This window comes from Coffea eugenioides, chromosome 9 (genome assembly GCF_003713205.1).
Source record: "Coffea eugenioides isolate CCC68of chromosome 9, Ceug_1.0, whole genome shotgun sequence".
Taxonomy (NCBI): domain Eukaryota; kingdom Viridiplantae; phylum Streptophyta; class Magnoliopsida; order Gentianales; family Rubiaceae; genus Coffea; species Coffea eugenioides.
In genome coordinates, this window is record NC_040043.1 from 2200631 (window position 1) to 2218764 (window position 18134).

The 18134-nt window shown below is 37.6% G+C and overlaps 2 protein-coding genes across 2 annotated transcripts in view; both read right to left on the bottom strand.

The window, feature by feature from the left end:
- Nucleotides 1-4762, bottom strand: part of LOC113783434 (protein ENDOSPERM DEFECTIVE 1) — a 4962-nt gene extending 200 nt beyond the window's left edge. The window contains exons 1-6 of the mRNA XM_027329567.1: nt 3213-4762; nt 2628-2747; nt 1006-1122; nt 793-882; nt 384-491; nt 1-44 (exon numbers count right to left, since the gene is read on the bottom strand). The exon at nt 1-44 is cut by the window's left edge and continues 200 nt beyond it. Of these exons, the coding sequence (XP_027185368.1) occupies nt 1-44; nt 384-491; nt 793-882; nt 1006-1122; nt 2628-2747; nt 3213-4454 (1721 nt within the window). The 5' untranslated portion in view covers nt 4455-4762. The remainder of the gene's footprint in view (nt 45-383; nt 492-792; nt 883-1005; nt 1123-2627; nt 2748-3212) is intronic.
- Nucleotides 4763-5947: 1185 nt separating this feature from the next.
- LOC113783251 (sodium/hydrogen exchanger 6-like) lies at nt 5948-15252 on the bottom strand. The gene is made up of 22 exons (XM_027329336.1): nt 14885-15252; nt 14628-14679; nt 14388-14447; nt 14222-14246; nt 14026-14111; nt 13720-13831; nt 12393-12455; nt 12241-12260; nt 12062-12159; nt 11678-11706; nt 11325-11356; nt 11188-11235; nt 11021-11081; nt 10832-10929; nt 10672-10747; nt 10546-10565; nt 9878-9975; nt 9666-9775; nt 8810-8893; nt 7165-7262; nt 6996-7075; nt 5948-6426 (listed from the first exon to the last, which is right to left on the bottom strand). Exons 1-22 carry the CDS (start codon nt 15063-15065, stop codon nt 6377-6379), a joined length of 1581 nt encoding a protein of 526 aa, XP_027185137.1. The 5' UTR covers nt 15066-15252; the 3' UTR covers nt 5948-6376.
- Between the last annotated feature and the right edge of the window lie 2882 nt (nt 15253-18134).

Consider the following 18134-nt stretch of genomic DNA (forward strand, 5'->3'; position numbering starts at 1 on the left):
CCAAGAAATTGAATAAGATGGCCTCTTAGGCTCCACTCTTCGACCTGAAAATGTTGAATAGTAAGTTCAACAATCATATACGCCTATTGAAACTAACTTTTTCCTTCACTTTTTTCCCTAATACCAAACTAAATTCAACTAATTATGTCTTTCTCTTGTTCGCTTATTGCTTTACATTAAACCGGGTGCTTTATTTCATTTCATGCCTCCTTAATGCTGTTATATTTTACTCTTTCCTTATCTTACTCCAAATCTAAGATAAATTGAGGATTAGTGACGCAGTTCGTGAAGGATTGTTATGTCCACGGGACTCAAAAGAAGCATATTGGAAATCATCTAAAAGATTGGATTTAATTGAAGAACATAATACTTTTGAGACATGCCTGTGATGCATATGACTTCAGTATGGAATCTCCACATTCCTGGATGTGGGCTCTTTCTCCACCCATAATCCTAGCCAGTTCAGAAACTAAGCTTTCCATATCTTCCGCCTACATGCGCCCAAATGTACAAGTACAGGAAGAAAGTCAAGGGTCTCATGCAGAGAGAGAGAGAGAGAGAAATTTCGAAATACTGTCAAAAACAAAAGAGAAGGAAAATGTCTCGAATTTGCTTGCGTTTGCACAGCCCCAAGCACGTATATTCTTGAAACAGTTTTTTTCCCCTGAACGGGAAAGTGGGCCATAGAAGTATGTCGGGGTATATGGTGCAAGTTTATTCATTTGTGGCCTTCATTTATTGGAAACTTACTGTTTCCTGTATAACAATAAAAATTTTGCTGCTTCCACATACCTTCACCATGAAGCTTTGGATACAGAAAGTAATCAATTCTATCACCTTCACAGCTGAGTCCAAGATCTCCTTCAACTCTGTTAAGTCAACCTGTAGCTAAAGTTTTGGTCACAATTCACATTGATGCTGGGATTCGCTACACAAATTGATAAATGTGACCAATTACTACAGTCACATATTATAATTATAAGGATATGCAACAGCACATCGCACCTTAACTCCGCCACTGATTGGAAGTCTGAGTGACAAATTAAGTAGAGCATCCGTGACACCTGATAAAGAATGCGAGTAATCCTCTGCCACAGTAGACCATTCATCAAGATATGGCATCTGAAATAGAATGTGGTGAGCAATTTTAGGCTGTATTCAGGAAACAATTATAACTCGAGTGGTTGGAAAGTGATTATTGGGCCCATAGCTATAAACCTGTTTCTGAAACATCAATTGAACATGGAGGATTACAAATATTGAAATTGAGACCGAAGGAAGAAGATTGGACACTTCAATGCGGAAGACAAGAAGGCGAGTTGAAGAGCACAATAAATTAAAGAAATATAGTGCCCAAACAAAATGTTTCCTTTCTCCAGGTACTTCCAAACTAAACATGAGTTCCAATATTTTTCCTGTTTGAAGTCTGTCAATCATATTGCATGTTCATTCTGGAAGAACAGCATGGCAAGAATGCTAAATACATTTATTTCCATGAACTCATTCATTTGTATCTCTGGCAAACACTTTATGAAGATAAAGAGACAAAGTTCTTTGCTTCATGATTTCAAGTCTCTGCTCACAACTGCAAAGAAGTAGCTCATAACTTCATGTTCCAGAAGTAAAATCATCAAAGATTAGAAACTCTGAAACTTAAATCTGGCATGCTACTAGCTTTCCGTGTCTTGAAACACCAGATAATTTGCAAATCTCGAGGCACTATAACACTAAATGCACATCTGACTTGCATGTTAAGCCAACTGAAGGGACTAAATTCCTAATGCACATCAATCAGTATAATGTTCAATTGTCTGCATCACTTGAAGCAGTATGATTGGTAGTCTAAATATTATGAGGCGGTCTTAATTGCACAAAACAAAATGAATGAATCACAGTACATTGCAGAAGTTTTTGATGATAACTGCGAACATCATCAATTGGTGGTGGAAACTATAAAATTCGGCAGACAAGATAGATCTACTTGTAGATGTTTTTCCTTACTTCTGCATCAATGATATTTTAGTCTCTCCAAACTTTATATGCATCTATCTTTTATGGTTATTTGGCTACTCTCTCTGTGAAATTTTTACCTGCGGCATTGGGCAATATTCATATTAGAAACTTATCCTAAAGAGGCTCAATTGTCTGCAGGCCAAGGTTCCCCCACGCCGAAGGCCAGTGTGTGCTTTTAAAGACTCAAAGAGAAGTGATAGCCAATTCCTCCACTTAAGCTACCGTGAGCTATTTGGACTTTATAGTTTGTGATATCAAAGATTTCAAGCTCACGTATGTTGTGCTATTATAGGCTTGTATTTGGTGGAATGCCCTTCGAGTGTATTCATGTTTCTCACAAATGAATCTTCATGAGGGCCAAATGAGATGATGAAGGATTTGCAAACTGTAAGTTAACCTTAGGATTTGTCATCTCATGACAATATTCTTTTCTTGAACTAAGTAAGACATGTAGCTCCAAAGAAAATCACAAGTCAAATCTATCTAGGGCTTTACAACTTGAAGATAATTTTATAGATTGAAACAGTATTCTCAACACAACAGGGTCTAAATTTGGAGGGGAAAAAAAATTTGCTCGAAAGTTTTCATAAACAAATTTCAGTTAGCAACCTTACCTGCGATTCAACTGTTGTTAATAAAGTTTTTATTCTTTGCCATCGATTAAGTTCGATGTGACTATTCTTCACCACCTCACGCATCTGCGAAATCTTGCTTCCAAGAGAAAACAGTTGCCCCTGCACAAAAGAAAACCACAAGCAGGATGACTGATTGAATGACAGTTGGATGTTGGAAACAAATATCAGGCAACAGTTAACTCAAAGAGGGAAGCATGTGAAATATAGATAAGGGTTAATACTCTCCCTTATAGACAAAAAGACTTATAAACAGAATCGATCAGAAATTAAAAAATTAAAAAGAAAGAGAAAGATGATTGGTCTCCATGACGCGCACTGGAGAGGTAAAAAGGGTCAACACAATTTCCAGACGTAAAATTACAAGCCAAAGACAGAACACATTCTGCTGCACCATTTTCGAGATATAGTAACAATCAGACAGTGACATCAAAGCCAGTTTCCAATTTGAACATTAGACACAAAGTTAGTTCACTTGCAGGATTGTTGGCAGAGATTAAATAGATAAGCAAATCTAGAGTCATTTAAGCTACTACGAAAACTCTAGTCATTGTCAAATATACAAACCTCTGCTTCCTTTTTTTGAGCGAGCATAGAGACCTCTGATTTTGCATTAGCGAAACGCCACTGCAAGTAATGGTTGTACAGCAACTTTAAAGCATGCTTTACATCATCTTGGTGATGAAATAGTTTCTTTCCTTTTCTAGCATCCGCTGCTGCTCCCTGTTTTAGTGATGACAGATGTGAAGGCAGACAAAGAGTTGCCACCTGATTCGTCAAGGAGGTTTTGGAGGGAGTTTTGGAAGCTGTTGGATCACCAGCTTTACTAAGACAAGCTGAGGAGGAGGAGGAGGATGATGGATTTTCACTGTTGGATTGTGGCAAATTGACCAGAGAACGATAACAGGGAGAGGTTGTTGACCTTAATGAGTTGGAGTCATTATCACATATTTCGGCAACAGGTAGATTATTGAAGCTTCTAGCAACATGCTGCCACCTGGTTGACACGGTTGGAAGAACATCTACCTCCGGCATGGAAGAGCGCAAATCCGGAGGCATCATCCGGTTGTTCGTATTACTCTGGACGCCAAAGGCAGTGCGACTTGAGGAAGAATCAATTAGAGGGTGGTCACTTGAAGTGGCCTCTCGTAATAGTTTAGCTGCAGCGGAGGCCGTTACTGGCGCACCACCACCACCATTCATATTCACACAGTAATTGGTGGCAGATGATGGCCGATGAAGGCTTTGGGAAGCGAGCCTATATCTGGACGGAACAATCCTATCCCTATCTCTGTCGGCTCCAGCAACGATTGGAGTGTCGGGTCTTCCGCTACCAAGTCTTGGTTGTTGCAACTCTGTCTTGGCATCGTTCTCCTTATAAGGAGGCTTCACTCGCTGCAGCTGCTGTTGCTGTTGCTTTCTGGGTGCAGATGAAGAGGATTTAGCACTCTGATGATGTGCGTGTGCTGCTGATCCTCCTCGTCCTCCTCCTCCTGGAGCCAGAGGAGTGCTACTGTCTAAGCTCCTAGCGGTCTCTGGAACCCAGTTCTCATCTATTGAACGGGGTTCCAGCTCGTATTGCTGTTGGGGCTGCCGACTCTTGACAGATTTAGAACGCTGGGATTCAGGTGCTGCCGGGGTAGGGGTAGGAGTGGGAGTTGGGTTGGCGTTGAAAGCCACCAGAGGAGACATGAACCTAGAGCTCACCTCTCTCACCCTCAACTTGGCACGACGATGGGCCGGTGGCGGAAGCGGGACTGGTGCTGCCGGATGCTGCCGTTGTGTCGTTGCATCTGAAGTTTCTTCCATTCTGTCCTCCTTTCAAGTCACAAAGAGAGGTTGATTGATCACTGACCAACAACCAACAAACCACTCCAGGAAGCTGTATCTAATCCGTTCCACTTCAGATCGATCGAATTGATAGTTGGATTAATGCTAAACGAGAAAACCAAATATGGGCCTCCTCTCCTCTTCTCCAGTAGGTTCATATGCGTATCCAAATCTGAACTCCCCCTTACAATTAGAAACTGCAACGAGAGCCCCAGAGTTGAAAACTAGCCGTTGTGGCACTCCAGGATTTATTATTATTATTATTATTTTAACGCTATTGACTCGGCGGCTCGCAAGTCGCAACGGAAATAAATTTTGGAAAATTACTTAATTAGCTTAGCCTCGGAGAGACAAGCTTCCGAAGTTGCGAACAAGGGCTCAAAATATTCGCACTCTAAGGCTTTCAGCTGTCAAATTTTCTCTCCCTTACTTTTTACCTTTCATTACATTATTGTGATTTTACATTTCCTTATCCATGAGTCCATGACAATGGTTCAAACTTAATCTCATTTCGTCCATTTTACCGCCTCTACTTGGTATAAAGGAAATGTGTGTCCAAATCACACGAAATTAAAGAGGAATTTGACTAATAGTTTAACTGCATTCAAGAACCCCACAGCCACTTAAAGAGCACTGATTTAAAAAAAAAAAAAATTTAAACCAGATAGGAGAGAAATGTTAAAGGAAAGGAGAAGGATGGAGTTTGGGTGGAAAAAAATGTCAACAGAAATGTTAAACCGAATCTCCCTCAAGCGTCTCGGCCCTCAACCCAATTTGCAGCGTAAAATCAATGAAGACAACCCACTGTAACATCAGGGTCATTTTTGCGTTTCCACTTAGGAATAGAAAAGAAAATATTACAACAAATATGAATATAACATTGTAGTCAAAACACATGCATGGGGCTTATCAGCATTATATCAAGAAACCGGGGAATAATAACCTTTGTTTGCTTAAAATGTCCATCAATTTTGTTCATAAAATCAGGAAGAGGAAGCCAAATGTAACCTCTCCAGCCAACACCACTGAGGACTTCCAACATAACTAAACACTCATTTACAAACATCAAAATCAATAACTCCGATGTTCAATTATTTGTGCCAAAAGAGTTATACAAATTGTGGTTTGGTTGTGAGGCACTAAAATGATGTTGCCAGAGGGTTTTTAAAAGGTGTAGTTACTGTGGAGGGCATCAAAACAGAGGTGGATGAAAGAGAGTAATAATGGGGACATGAGAGGTATGGATCTGTGAATCCTAGCACCTTTGCCTGAATCTTCAATTTAGAGGGGGAGATTTGAGGGAAGGTGAATGGCAAAATCAGATCAAGCAGGTAGGAGAGTGGAGGTACTGATGCGGTCTACATCGGCAAGAAATAAAGAGGGGAAGATGGCAAAGCTGGGAGCAAAGAGCTGGCTTGCGCATCTGTACGGATTACAACGAGGAGGTTTATCCATGGAGAGAGAAATGGAGATGGAGAAACCTCAGTAAGTTTCATTTATTCATCATAATAAATAAGGACAAATGGATTGACCTTCGTAAGGGTTAGTTTTCACATTTAGAAAATTATTGCTCTAGCAATATCGCTACCCATTTGTAATGACCTAGCAGAAAAGAACAAATCCCAAATCAAGTAGAGTTCCAAACACGTGCACAAATTAGTTCTTGGATGAGCATGCACTTTTATGCCTCTTATCTACCAATTGGTGTACATTCTATCTCTCCTACTTACAAATCTACAACCATCTCGATACTATAACTTTGTGTATGGTCAGAATGTCTAATTGACAGGTTCTCCCCTTAATATGCTCCTCACGGCCAATGAGATGTGAAAGACCACAGCCTAGCTTCCATAATGAGGTCTGTCCGATTGCAACAGAAGAAATTCTCTGCTGCTTGATATTCAGTCATGGCCGCGATAATCTCCTCTCCTAGAACTAATCATAGGCTCATCTGGGCATCATAAAATGGTGGTGGTGAGAAAGAGCTCTCAATTTCAAAAATAGACAAATAGGAGTTGTCGCAATTTATTAAACACCAAAAGAACGCAAAACAGTGCAGCACCCGAACGTAAAACAAGACAACGGATTACTTTCAATCTACAAAATGATGAATGATGAAACCATCCGGTTCCATGCATACTAACAGAAGCCTAAATTAACTTAATGCCAATTTAAGCTGTAAACGCAGTCAAGCTTCCTACAATTTGCGAGAAATAATAATGTGAAGGACCTCAAGTGACGAATCATGGAAGTTCACACCTACACCCAGCCTCTTCCTTCTAGAAAAAGATGGAAAAAGCTACACATATAGGCATGTTTCACTTATTCCAAGGTTTTTATTTTCTTTTCCTTTGTGATTATGGGTGGGTTTTAGATAAAAATCATAGAAGTGAGAGGTATTTCCCTCAGGTGACAGTTCAATCTGACACAGTAGAAGAGTACTCAACCTGCTGCTATGGTATCCATTCTTCCAGTTCCTTGACGGCATTTACTAAGAGTATAAAAAGATTTTTGTCTTACCCTCATCATCTTCATCGCCACTTTGAGAAGTAAAAAAGGGAGTGAGGTAGTTCCTATCTAATGCTGTAAATGATGCCGTGCTGCAGAAAGAATTCAGAACTCAAAAGGATTACAAAATTACAAAAATGAGAGAACTAATCATCCACGAAAAGCTATTGACGTGCAGTACCTTTTGTGAAATTCTTTAAGCTTCATTTTGAGCCTGTTTCCTGAGGATGATTCCCCATCATAAGGAGGAGCTATATAGCCATTGTTGCCCTCAAAGCTCTGAAATAAAGCAAATAAAATCAAACTTGGAAAGAGAAACTGGAGGAGTTATAGAGATTTGTTTTTAAGAAAAGTTACAAAGAAACACGCTTGTTGAAAGGTAGTACTCCCATCAAACCTACTTAAAAAATAGTGAGCCTGACGTATATTAGCATGGTAAAGAGTATTGCTAAGTGGCACCATAAGTGTTGTACTCCTATCTTCTTTCTACCACCTTAGACTTCATCATAAGCATGTTTTCAAGAACATCTAGATATATCTTTTAATAAACTTGTTACTGATCCATACAACAGCTTACAAGTGCACAAATGTGATGGGTAAAAAAAATAACACAGAAATGACTAAAGCGCAAAGCACTTAATAAATCACTAGTAGGAAAATTTAGGGGGTGCTTGCTTCATGCTCTGGAATTGGAATTGGAGATGGCATAATATACAAAAAATCAGTATGGGTTTGAACCCCTGGTATCATTCTACAGACTGGTGCTTGGTATAAACATAGTTGGAATGGTATCAAAATTAATTTTTCATTTTTTTTAATCATTGTTCTCTTTCCTGGATTGATAATCATGCCCACCATCTGACTACCACTGAATTACTACCAATCCAAATCCTTATTGGTTCTTTGTTCAACAATTACCAACAAAAACTCATGACTAATCAATAAAAGATCTGGATGTTTGTCATATTTTCCTTTTCTATAAAAATTGCAACTGGAACTTTCAGACATTTGCAAAAAATTTTCCAAAAGAAAACGGCAAATTTCATCCTCTACTGAAACCTGTTAGAATCACCATACAATGCAATCGAGTTGGAGCCCTTCACAAAGAGAAGAGAACAGAAGAGATCGATTGTGATGAGGAGGACGATTTGATGGTGAGGGAGGGGAGGAAAGGGTCTACTGGGGCGATGGGGGAGTGATGGGCAGTGGGAGAAGAGGAGGGATTTGTCAGATGCCATGGAAAAGGAAGAAAATCGGAAACAAGGTAGGAGGGGATGTTGTCAGATGCCGAGATGGAGGGAAAAGTGGTCAGAGACAAATGAGGGAGGAGTTGTCAGATGCCATGGGAGAGAGAGGAGTGTTGAAGGCAAGGGACAAAGGGGAGGTTCGATGGTGGGAGTCTGGGAGAGGGAGAAAGGAAGTATTTTATGAAAATATTTTATCTTTTATTTATTCACCGTTGGAAATGAATTGAGGATTTTGAGTGATTCCTCCCAATTTAGTCAGGAATCATGAATCCCCAAATTTTTGGGCATGATTCCAATATTTCAATTCCCATTACAGTGTACCAAGCACTAAGTATTGGAATTATCGTCATTCCCCATGCCAAAACCCTCAGACCAAGCGGCCCCTTAATAGGATAATAATGACATAGAAATGATTAAAGCGCAAAGCACTTAATAAATCGCTAGCCGGAAAATTTAATATCATAAAAAAGCAACAGAAACATACTCCAAGGATTTTATCAAGAGCAGAAAAGTTAAGACCATGAACAAAAAAATGGTAACAAGTTGAAGGAAATTGCATAGATTGACAGGTAAGCTTACTTCCCCTAAAGATCCATCATGTCCATCGCCCACAACCTCTAGAGCTTCCAGCATTGTACCTGTTGATCCTCCAATCAACAAGACCTGCAAAGTGCAACCAACAACCATTGGCAATTCCATATGCGAACATCATCAAGAAGTAAAATGTAAAACTGAACTCTATAGGGAAGACTAGGTAGGAATTATTTATTATGCAAAAGTACACAGTCACCAACTTTCAGACCACCAAGATTTTACTAGAACTAGTGAACTCTCGAACAAGTTTACACCTTAAGTTGCCCAATCCCTACATGCACCAATTTTTTAACATTTATTATAGCTGTAAAGCTTAAACTCTTCTAAATTAATGAAAACATACTGATAAACATTGGAAATCATCAACCTCGAACCCCATAATACTCGCATTAGAATTGTTAAGTTGTGAAGTATGGAAAATCCCATCCAGACAAAATCAGTTCAATGAACTCTAGGTTGTTTCTTAAGACAGAGCACTTAACAGTCTCAGCCACACTCATATTAGTAAATTTTCCAACCAATGAATTTTGAATTGTTATTTCCAACCAATGAGCATTGAATTGTTGTAACAACAGGTTCACAAGAACACAAACAAAAACCAAAGAACAAGACTATGGAGATTGCAAATTGCTAAATGGAATTCAAAAGTACAGCCAAACTAGCAATTTAGAAGAAAGTTAATAAGCAGTGGCACACGATCCAATTTGTTGGAACATTAGAAAATCAGTACTTAAAACTTAATTAGTTTTCTCTGTTCATAGGATGCCTTTAGGGGCAACATATTACCTTTAATATTTTAGTAAATTAAAATTCCAAGAAGCAAGAAGGGATTTTATCCTACCGTCAAAACAACAATTGCAGTTGTTGCAGTGAATATTGTCTGACCATGTCCCTCAGGAAGATCGTGAACTGATTGCAATGAAAGTGCAAAAGCCATAGCCCCTCGAAGTCCTTGATGCATGTCATAACACATATTAGATGAACCAATGTTGGTTAAAAAAGCACACAAGTTAAAATAGCAACTTGAAAGTCAAAAGGTCCTGAAGAGCTTACCGCTGTACCAAAGCGCCTTTTGATGTTTCAAAGGTATTTTGCGGTTCGTTGGTCTAACCAAGTTTATCAAATACGCACAGCCAAAAACATTTGCAGCTCTTCATAACATGCATAAATTGGTTTAATAATTTAACCACAAGTACATTAAACATAACAAGTTCTTCTAATTAAAAAAAAAGTTTAAAATTAGTACCCTAAACATAAATCTCATAACTAATTAACCAAATGCATCAGCTTTCATGTTAACAGAGGTCCAAAGTTTATAAATGGAGATTGAACCTTTTAAAACCAGAAACAGAAATTCAATTAGTTAAAACCAGTAGCAAAGTAAGCAATCAGATGGAAAATCTTGAGTTTATGAACAATCTCAAACTTTTACCATGGATTTTAGGAGTTCCATGGCTTCACAGTAATGCCACTTATTTAAATGACAAATGGGAATTGACAAACTTGGTTCAAGTTATTAGGCTAATGAGCTCGAAAAGTCATATTTTGCAAACTTGGTTCAAGTTATCAGACGAAGTGAGGAAGAAAAGTGGTAAGAATTTTGGGGAAAAAATTTGCTCAAAATATGCTCTTGCTTCTTCAATTATGATGTAATTTTGCATCAAGCAGAATATTGACGTTGCTGAAATTTATAAAACCTAAAAGAGTTGAGCTTAACATACCTTGCAATTACAATGAATAACTAGGCCAATCATGGAACAAGTTAAGAAATTATACCATTTAACTTCGCGGGGGGGGGAACTGGAAAACCAACTGTTTTTAAGATTACACTAACAACATAAGGATACAATTGAGAAAAAGATGAATCCAATGTGGGACCAGCTATGTTGCTCCATGGCAATATCAAATCCCATGTATATAAATCTGCATGATCAAGAAATTCATTTCTAGATCTTAAACATAACCGAGGGGAAAAAAGGTGCTTTGTATAAACACAAACTCTCTTACACAAATGTCTCAGCCAATGATGATATCAGGTCAAAAAAAGCAGACACAAACCGCTGCGAATTGTCTGACAGATTTGAGAATGTGTAGTGCTTCATAACCTTAGAAAAAGAAAAAAAATGATGCTTCCTCATTAATAATACATTATAAAGTAAAGGATCAAGGCAAAAGATAAATCATGATTGCACTTACAATTCCAGTGAACAATATCGAAACAATACCAGAGAGACCAAGTCCTTCTGCTAGCATGTACCTTTAAAAAGGATGCAGATGACAAAATCATGCACCTTGATTGAGGAGGGGAAAGATACGGACAACTTATAACTTAACTAAATGGTTTTTGAGGAAAAGCAGCTTACGAGAAATATGGAAAGAGGACAAATAGACAGCACTCCAAGTTCTGAAGACTGTATAAAAGCATCAAAGAAGAGTAAACTAGAGAGTTGTAAGACTTAAGATAACAACCGCAAGATGATTCAGAAAAATAGGCACTTACTTGTCAATGTCAAGACCAGCATATTTAAAAAGGTTCTGGGGGTTAAGGATTAAATACAAAAAAAGACACCCAAAAAAGAAAAAAAAAATTCCAGGAACATATTAGGTGCAAATATGCATCATGAAATGATAATAGAAGTGATGGAGGGAGAAATAAGCAAATAATACAAGCAGCTAATCTTTCACATGGGCATGTATATTTAAGTATTGCAAACTTTTTCCTTTTCTCTTATGCTGGCTTTAATATTCCATAAGCAGCAACCGAAATAGATGAAAATAATCAGAATCAGAGAGACAAGAAACTCAACGGAAGCACAGAAGAATAATAATCACTTAAAATGTCAGATAGGATATGAGAGCCGAGGTAAATCCAACGCCAACACCTGAGAAATCAGAAACAGCTCTTAGTGCCTCAAGAAAAGACAGCTTTATCCTTCAAATTGTAAATAGAAGTAACACAAATTGAGACCAAACATAAGAACAACTAAGCAATATGAAGGCACCCAAAGTATACTATAGCATGTGCCAGACACAGAAAGATGCAGCTTTTACCTATAGAAACTTATAATATTCCTCTAATCTTAGAAAATTCAGTTCCTTAATGCATCTCTTAGATGTCATCAAGAAGTCCTCGTGGTTAAAATCGTTTTCTCACAAGCACATTCTTGATAATTGAACAAGATATCTCAGAGTAGTTAGGCATTGATCTATTCCACTGACAGCAAGTTCACAACAAACCTGATGACATTGAGCCAACAAAGGTCTCAAGAAATCTAACAATGATCATGAAGAAGTTCTGTTCTGAAGAACTATGGCTTCTCACTAATGACATTGTCCTGACAAAACAAATAGCGATAAGACTTTCACATACCTCAGAACTCATTTTTATTTTTAAAAAAAAATTCAAGCAGACTTACCTGTACAAGGAGATTGCCATCTTACAATTGCATGCCACATAAAACATATGAATATATTAGTAAACATCAAACTAACCCAATAGAAAACGACAAAATTATAAGCAGTGAGTTACACATTTCTAGAAGAAGATACATTAAAAAATAGAACTTACTGCATCATTCAACACAGACTCCCCAAAGACCAACGCATACAGATTCGTGTCCGTGCCAAGCTCCTAGAAATTTATCATCTCAGATATTAGTCACTTCAAAATTAATTAGAGAATATTATATTTAAAAAATATTGAAACGCTGCCATCCCTCATGCTGACAAAAGCCAAGGAAGACTACAAAATAATAAGCACACACTTAATTTCAAGGCCCAATTCCTTTGGCATTCCAAAGACGGTGTGGACCACATTTTGGATGTTATCTAGCAACTCACAGAATAGTATGCTTTAGCAATTTCTTAAATTAATACACAAATTATCAAGTTAGGGATGTTTTGGGACGTTGGCAAACTTTTCTATTGCTCTTGTCCATAGGCTGCTTCAACATCTTATGGAGTCAGAGGTCAAGACTCTTTAAGAACTAAGTGAGCTTAAAGGTCAAGGAAATAAAGTTCTATCTGAAGTTTGAATACATGTATATGCGGCTATAAAGGATCAAAGAGTAATGAATTCTAGTTGCCTCAAGACTGAGATAGATCAAATCAGCTCAAAGTTGTAAACATTCAGCAAATGAAGCAATTAATAATACAACATTGACGTTCTCAACTCAACAAAACACATCAGAATCATAACAAAAACTACAATAGACTAATCAACCCAGTTGATCATGTCATTTCTACATATTTTTGTTTCAGGTCATGTGAAATTTCTCAATAACAAAATTATACACCACCAAAAGAATATCACAAACCAGAACATCGAAGCCTCTGAAAATTCATCACAAGCTGAAACTCGTGTATCAAAAGATCTCTACACAACTTTGCATTGTTTTGCAGATTCTCCTTAATTGATATTCAGTCCTAAGTCCTTCATTCCTAGGACTTCTTCAAACGTAAGGGGACTATTATTAGGACCAAAGGTGAGCGTCACTTAACAGTACAAGTAATCATCTCTTGATGATTCATAAATGGTTATCAAAGCTACCAAATACCTTTTATAGAGATATCATTTGACTACTTGGCACACCCTAATTCCTCTATATTCCAAACAGCTTGTAGGTACAAAAATTACTTTTTTTTAAACTAATTCCCCCTTTCCCACATTACTATTACTGATGCTTTGATACAACTGAGAACCAAGAGAGTAGATGTCTATATGAGATTTTAGAACATCAAACATCAGCATAAGTTTAAAATCCTTTAGGAACTAACAAAAAATGTGGATATAAGTGCCAGAGATACCATTCAAAACAAGGACCAGAGCAGATATAACTTCACCATATAGCATTTTTAAGGTGATTAAACGTCCTATTATGGAGAAACAAAATCACCTGAAATATGGATAGAACAGTCACAGGATCTGTTGCTGATATAAGAGCACCAAACATCAAACATTCGACAAAGGGTAGTTTGTATGTTAGATACATTAAACCACCAAGGTAGCTGCAGATAAAACATAAAAAGAAGAAAACAGAAAACAATGTCGGTGACGCATGATAAATGAAGCTTTGGAATAAAGCATAATTAGAATCAAAATTACATTCTCTTATGTTGCAGTAATTCCAATTCCAAATCACTGAACAAAAGCTTGAACATATGAAAAATGGTATACATCACGAACAAATATGACAACTCACACCAGAATCCCTGTTACAACAGAAGCAATGAAGGTCCCTCCAATTGCAAAGGTGACAATGGCTCCAAAATTTGAAAAGAATGGTTTCTGTAAATTGCAAGAGACACAAACGCCATATTATGGTTGCAAATGATGTAAAACCGAATGGAAATGCTAACATCGAAGAACTTGGATAAAGAAATAGAGAGAAAACTTACCGGCTGAAGACTGAATCCTGATTGAGTAATCATCATAGAGTCAAGAGAAACAACAACTGGGAACTAGCAGTGTATAGCTAATAAGCAGTATACTAAAATAAACAATTGCACAGAATCAGAATGCTGAAAAAGTTTCCTTATTAGAAAGGACCCAAAGAAAGGATATAAGATTATTGGAGGTAATAAAAACAGGAAGAAAAACTCCTCATGGAAGTTAAACCAAGCCCTGCAAAGCAGGAGGGAGGGAGAGAGAAAGAAGAGAAAACAAATAAAAGTTATAGATGAAATGCACAAAATTCCATGGGGCAAATAAACCGAATTCTGTTCTTTTTCCTTTTGCGTTTTTTATTCTTTTCTTAATTGGAGGAGGGAAGGAGGCGGAAATGGCAGTGTTCGACTTACTGACCTGATGCTAGTTTCTGTATCGGAAACGTTAGCCAGTCCACCAACAATCAGACCTGCCAGAGTTTATGTTAAAAGGGGGCAACACTGGCAGCTTATTCTGACCTAAATTTCCTCCCATGAGACACGAGAGACTTTACTTTTCAGCAACACGTAGTCGAATGATAAAAAGTTCTTGATTGACAAACCGAAAGCAAAAGGAAATGAAGGTCGATAACTAGCATGGGAAACTAAAGGAAGGGATTACTATTAGTCTATTACCAATCAAAAGGGAGGCGCTAGCCTCGGGTAGGTAATAGAAGCGGTGACGCCGAAGGACATGGCCGAGGACGAAAGAGAGCACGAGCATCATGATCTGAAGGAGAATCCCAACTCCAGCCGCCTGCTGCTCCTTCCCTGGACTCTCCCGAGAATCTGCCGGAGATATCTGCAGCTCGTCCATGCTACTGATGTCCCCGGTGGCTTGGGCTCTTTTCTTTTCTTTATTTTTTCTTTTCCTTTTTGTCTCCCTTTTCTTTACGTTTTATACTCTGCCGAGAACTGTATCTTTCCCGGTTGATTTTTCTTTGATTGCTTTCCCCGAATTTGTCCGCAATGTCTTTCTCAGCACCCCTTCGTCTCCGCCAGACTTCCTCTGTCAGTCGTAAACTCCCACGCTGGCCGCTGCCACGCTTATATTACAAAAGAGCTTAATTGTACTTACCTCCTTGAGGTTTGGTCAAACTAAAATCAACCCTTGAGGTTTGGTCAAACTAAAATCAACCTTGAGGTTTGTCCAAATTATATTTACCTCTCGTTAGTGTATCTGGAACATAGATACGTGAAAGGGCAAACTTGCCCTTTTGCTGTAAAGGGTTAAATTTAGCTTCAAAATTTTTGACATAAAATTCATATCTATAACATTTTGAATAAGTACAAAACAAATATTCTAGAAAACATTAAAAAAGAAACATTTTGAATCCCAAAAAATATCTAAAAATAATTTTTAAAAAAATTTAGAAGGAAAATTCTAAGAGATAAAGAAAACATCATGAAAGGAAGAAAATCTATAGAAACATAAAAAAGAACACCCTAATGATAGAAGAAAAAAAACAGAAAATCATGAAGAAAGGAAATAATTAAACAACTTTAAGTTTAGAAACGAAATCTTGCTTTTTATCTACTTTTTTGTTATTTTTTTGTTCTTTCATTATGAACCACTCTACTCTAATGTCTCTTCTATATAGGCTGGAGCCATTTTTAAGTGTTGTAAATCCACCTTCTTGTCCTAGTAATTTCTCTTTTTTCGCTTAAGTGCGTAGTCAAACCCATCAAACTATGTTATAACTCACAAGATTAAAATGAGAGGATGTGCACACATATACATATGTATGTATATGCACGTAAATAAGTATGTACACATACACATAAAAATAGAATATGCAATTCCAATAAATTGGATTGATTATGAGAGAGGAAAAATTTATTGCTAGAAGCAACATATATTTTTGCAATAGATTTTCAATAAAAGGAAATGATTAAAGAGGTTAGGATTGATGGTTAAGAAATCAAATTGAAAGGACTAGAGAAGATATCAAATTGGCAATATTCCTAAGTGTAAAGAATCTATGTACATACAATTCTATTATACATAACCAACTAAAACAGAAGATTCAATAGAACAGTTTTGATTTTCTAGACTTTCATTTCACGTGTATGTATATGTATATATGTATGTATATATGAATGTGTATATGTATATATATTGTTGACACCTTAAATGTATAGGGAGAGGCTTGCAATCATTTAAGACTTTTAGCCCAATTTAGTATAGTTTTGGCAAGGAATTGACTGGCAACTCTTTAGGCTTTTAGGTTTATCTGGAGCACAGTACATATTTATTTATTTATTTAGGGGTCCCTTTTTTAATAAGGTACCCATTTTTTTTGTCAGAAAGTAATGAGTATTTGGATTGATGGTTCAAAATTCAAATTACAGTTCATCATTGTAATGGCAACCTAGTCTAGGTTGTAATGCCTATCATCCTAAGACATGATCGTCATAAGGTAATGTCTTGAAAGAGGATCGAGGAAATAATTCAATGAAAACCAATCAAGATACAAGCTATGCAAAAATAAAATGAGATAATTGCTATATGGATTAGCTATTTTTTGAGGTGTTTTTAAAAAATTTTACTATAATATGAGCCTGTTTGGAAGCCAGATTTTTAAGCAAGTTTTTTACCTACTAGTTTTTTAACAACTTCTGCTACAAGAACCCCAAAAAACTTATTCAAAGTTTTTAACCTACACACTTCAAAAATACACAAAAAACTTTCCCTTCAACTTTTCTTCTTTTTCTTCCCCCACCTAACCCACCACATCCTCCGCCGCCAGCCACCACCGCTTCCAGCGCCGGTCACTATTCCGACCGCCAGTTCCCGCCTTCCTTTTTTCTTTCTCTCTTTCCCTCACCTCTCTCCTCCTCTCCCCTCCCCCTTTGACCGATCTGTTGGTGCCCTTCTGAAAATTTTTTCCTTTTTTTTTTCTCCCTCATCCCTCCCCTCTTCGCCTCTGCCTCCCCCGCCACTCTCCCCCTCCCCCTTTGACTGATCTGGTCACGCGACTAGATCGCAAAGGAGGAGAGGGGAAGGGGAGGGGCGACGGGGGAAAGAAGGGGAAGGGGAGAGGGGAAAGGGAGGGGCCCGACCAGATCGCGTGGCGAAGGGGGAGAGGGAGGGTGGCGGGGAAGGGGAGGGGCGGCGGGGGAAGGAAGGGGAAGGGGAGAGGGAGAGGGAGAAGAGGGATGGCGGGGAAGGGAGAGGGAGAGGGGAAGAGAAAAAAAGCAAAAGAAAAAAAAAAAATAGGGGTGGCGAGGGAAGGAAGGGGAAGGGGAAGGGGAGAGGAGGGGTGGCTGCCATGGAAGAGAAAAAAAGCAAAAAAAAAAAAAGACAGAAAGAAAGTTGCTACCATGGAAGTCTCCGGGAGAGGGAACAGGGGAGGGAGAAGAAGCGAGACGAGAGGAAGGAAAAGAAAAAAGAAAGAGAGAAAAAAGAAAAAAGAAAATGAAAGAAAGAAAATGAAAAGGAAAAAAACTTTTTATCTTACAAAAGTTTTTCTACAACTTCTACAGTGATCTACAGTAAAGTTTTATACAAACACAAAAAAAACTCACCTTCCAAATAGACCCATAATATGTGAAAAACTTTTACTGAAAAGGGAAAATCATTTAAAATGTTAATCACATTTTGTAAAATAACTTTTTTAGTCCCTTATTTTTAAAAAGTGTAATTTTATACTTTTTACAAATTCACATCGATTAAATTTGGCCCTCACCTAAGTTTTTGACTAGTTTTTTGTCGAAATCCTCTATGTGCATTGCATTTGATCATTTTTTGAAGGGCAAAATTGTCAAATCAAATTTTACATAATCCGATCCATAGTCCCTTAAATTTTACAAAATGAATTGTTTCGTTTTTCACATTTCATAAAATGAATTTTTTTATCTCTCATTTTTACAAAATAAAGTTTTA

Bases quoted from the DNA above. Each gene is read 5' to 3' on its own strand.
- LOC113783251 (XM_027329336.1), bottom strand. From the start codon at position 15,065: ATGGACGAGCTGCAGATATCTCCGGCAGATTCTCGGGAGAGTCCAGGG. The intron at 14,680-14,884 runs GTAATAGACTAA...AAACTCTGGCAG, and splicing joins TAGCGCCTCCCTTTTGATTG to GTCTGATTGTTGGTGGACTG. The intron at 10,930-11,020 runs GTAAGTGCAATC...TCTTTTTCTAAG, and splicing joins CGATATTGTTCACTGGAATT to GTTATGAAGCACTACACATT.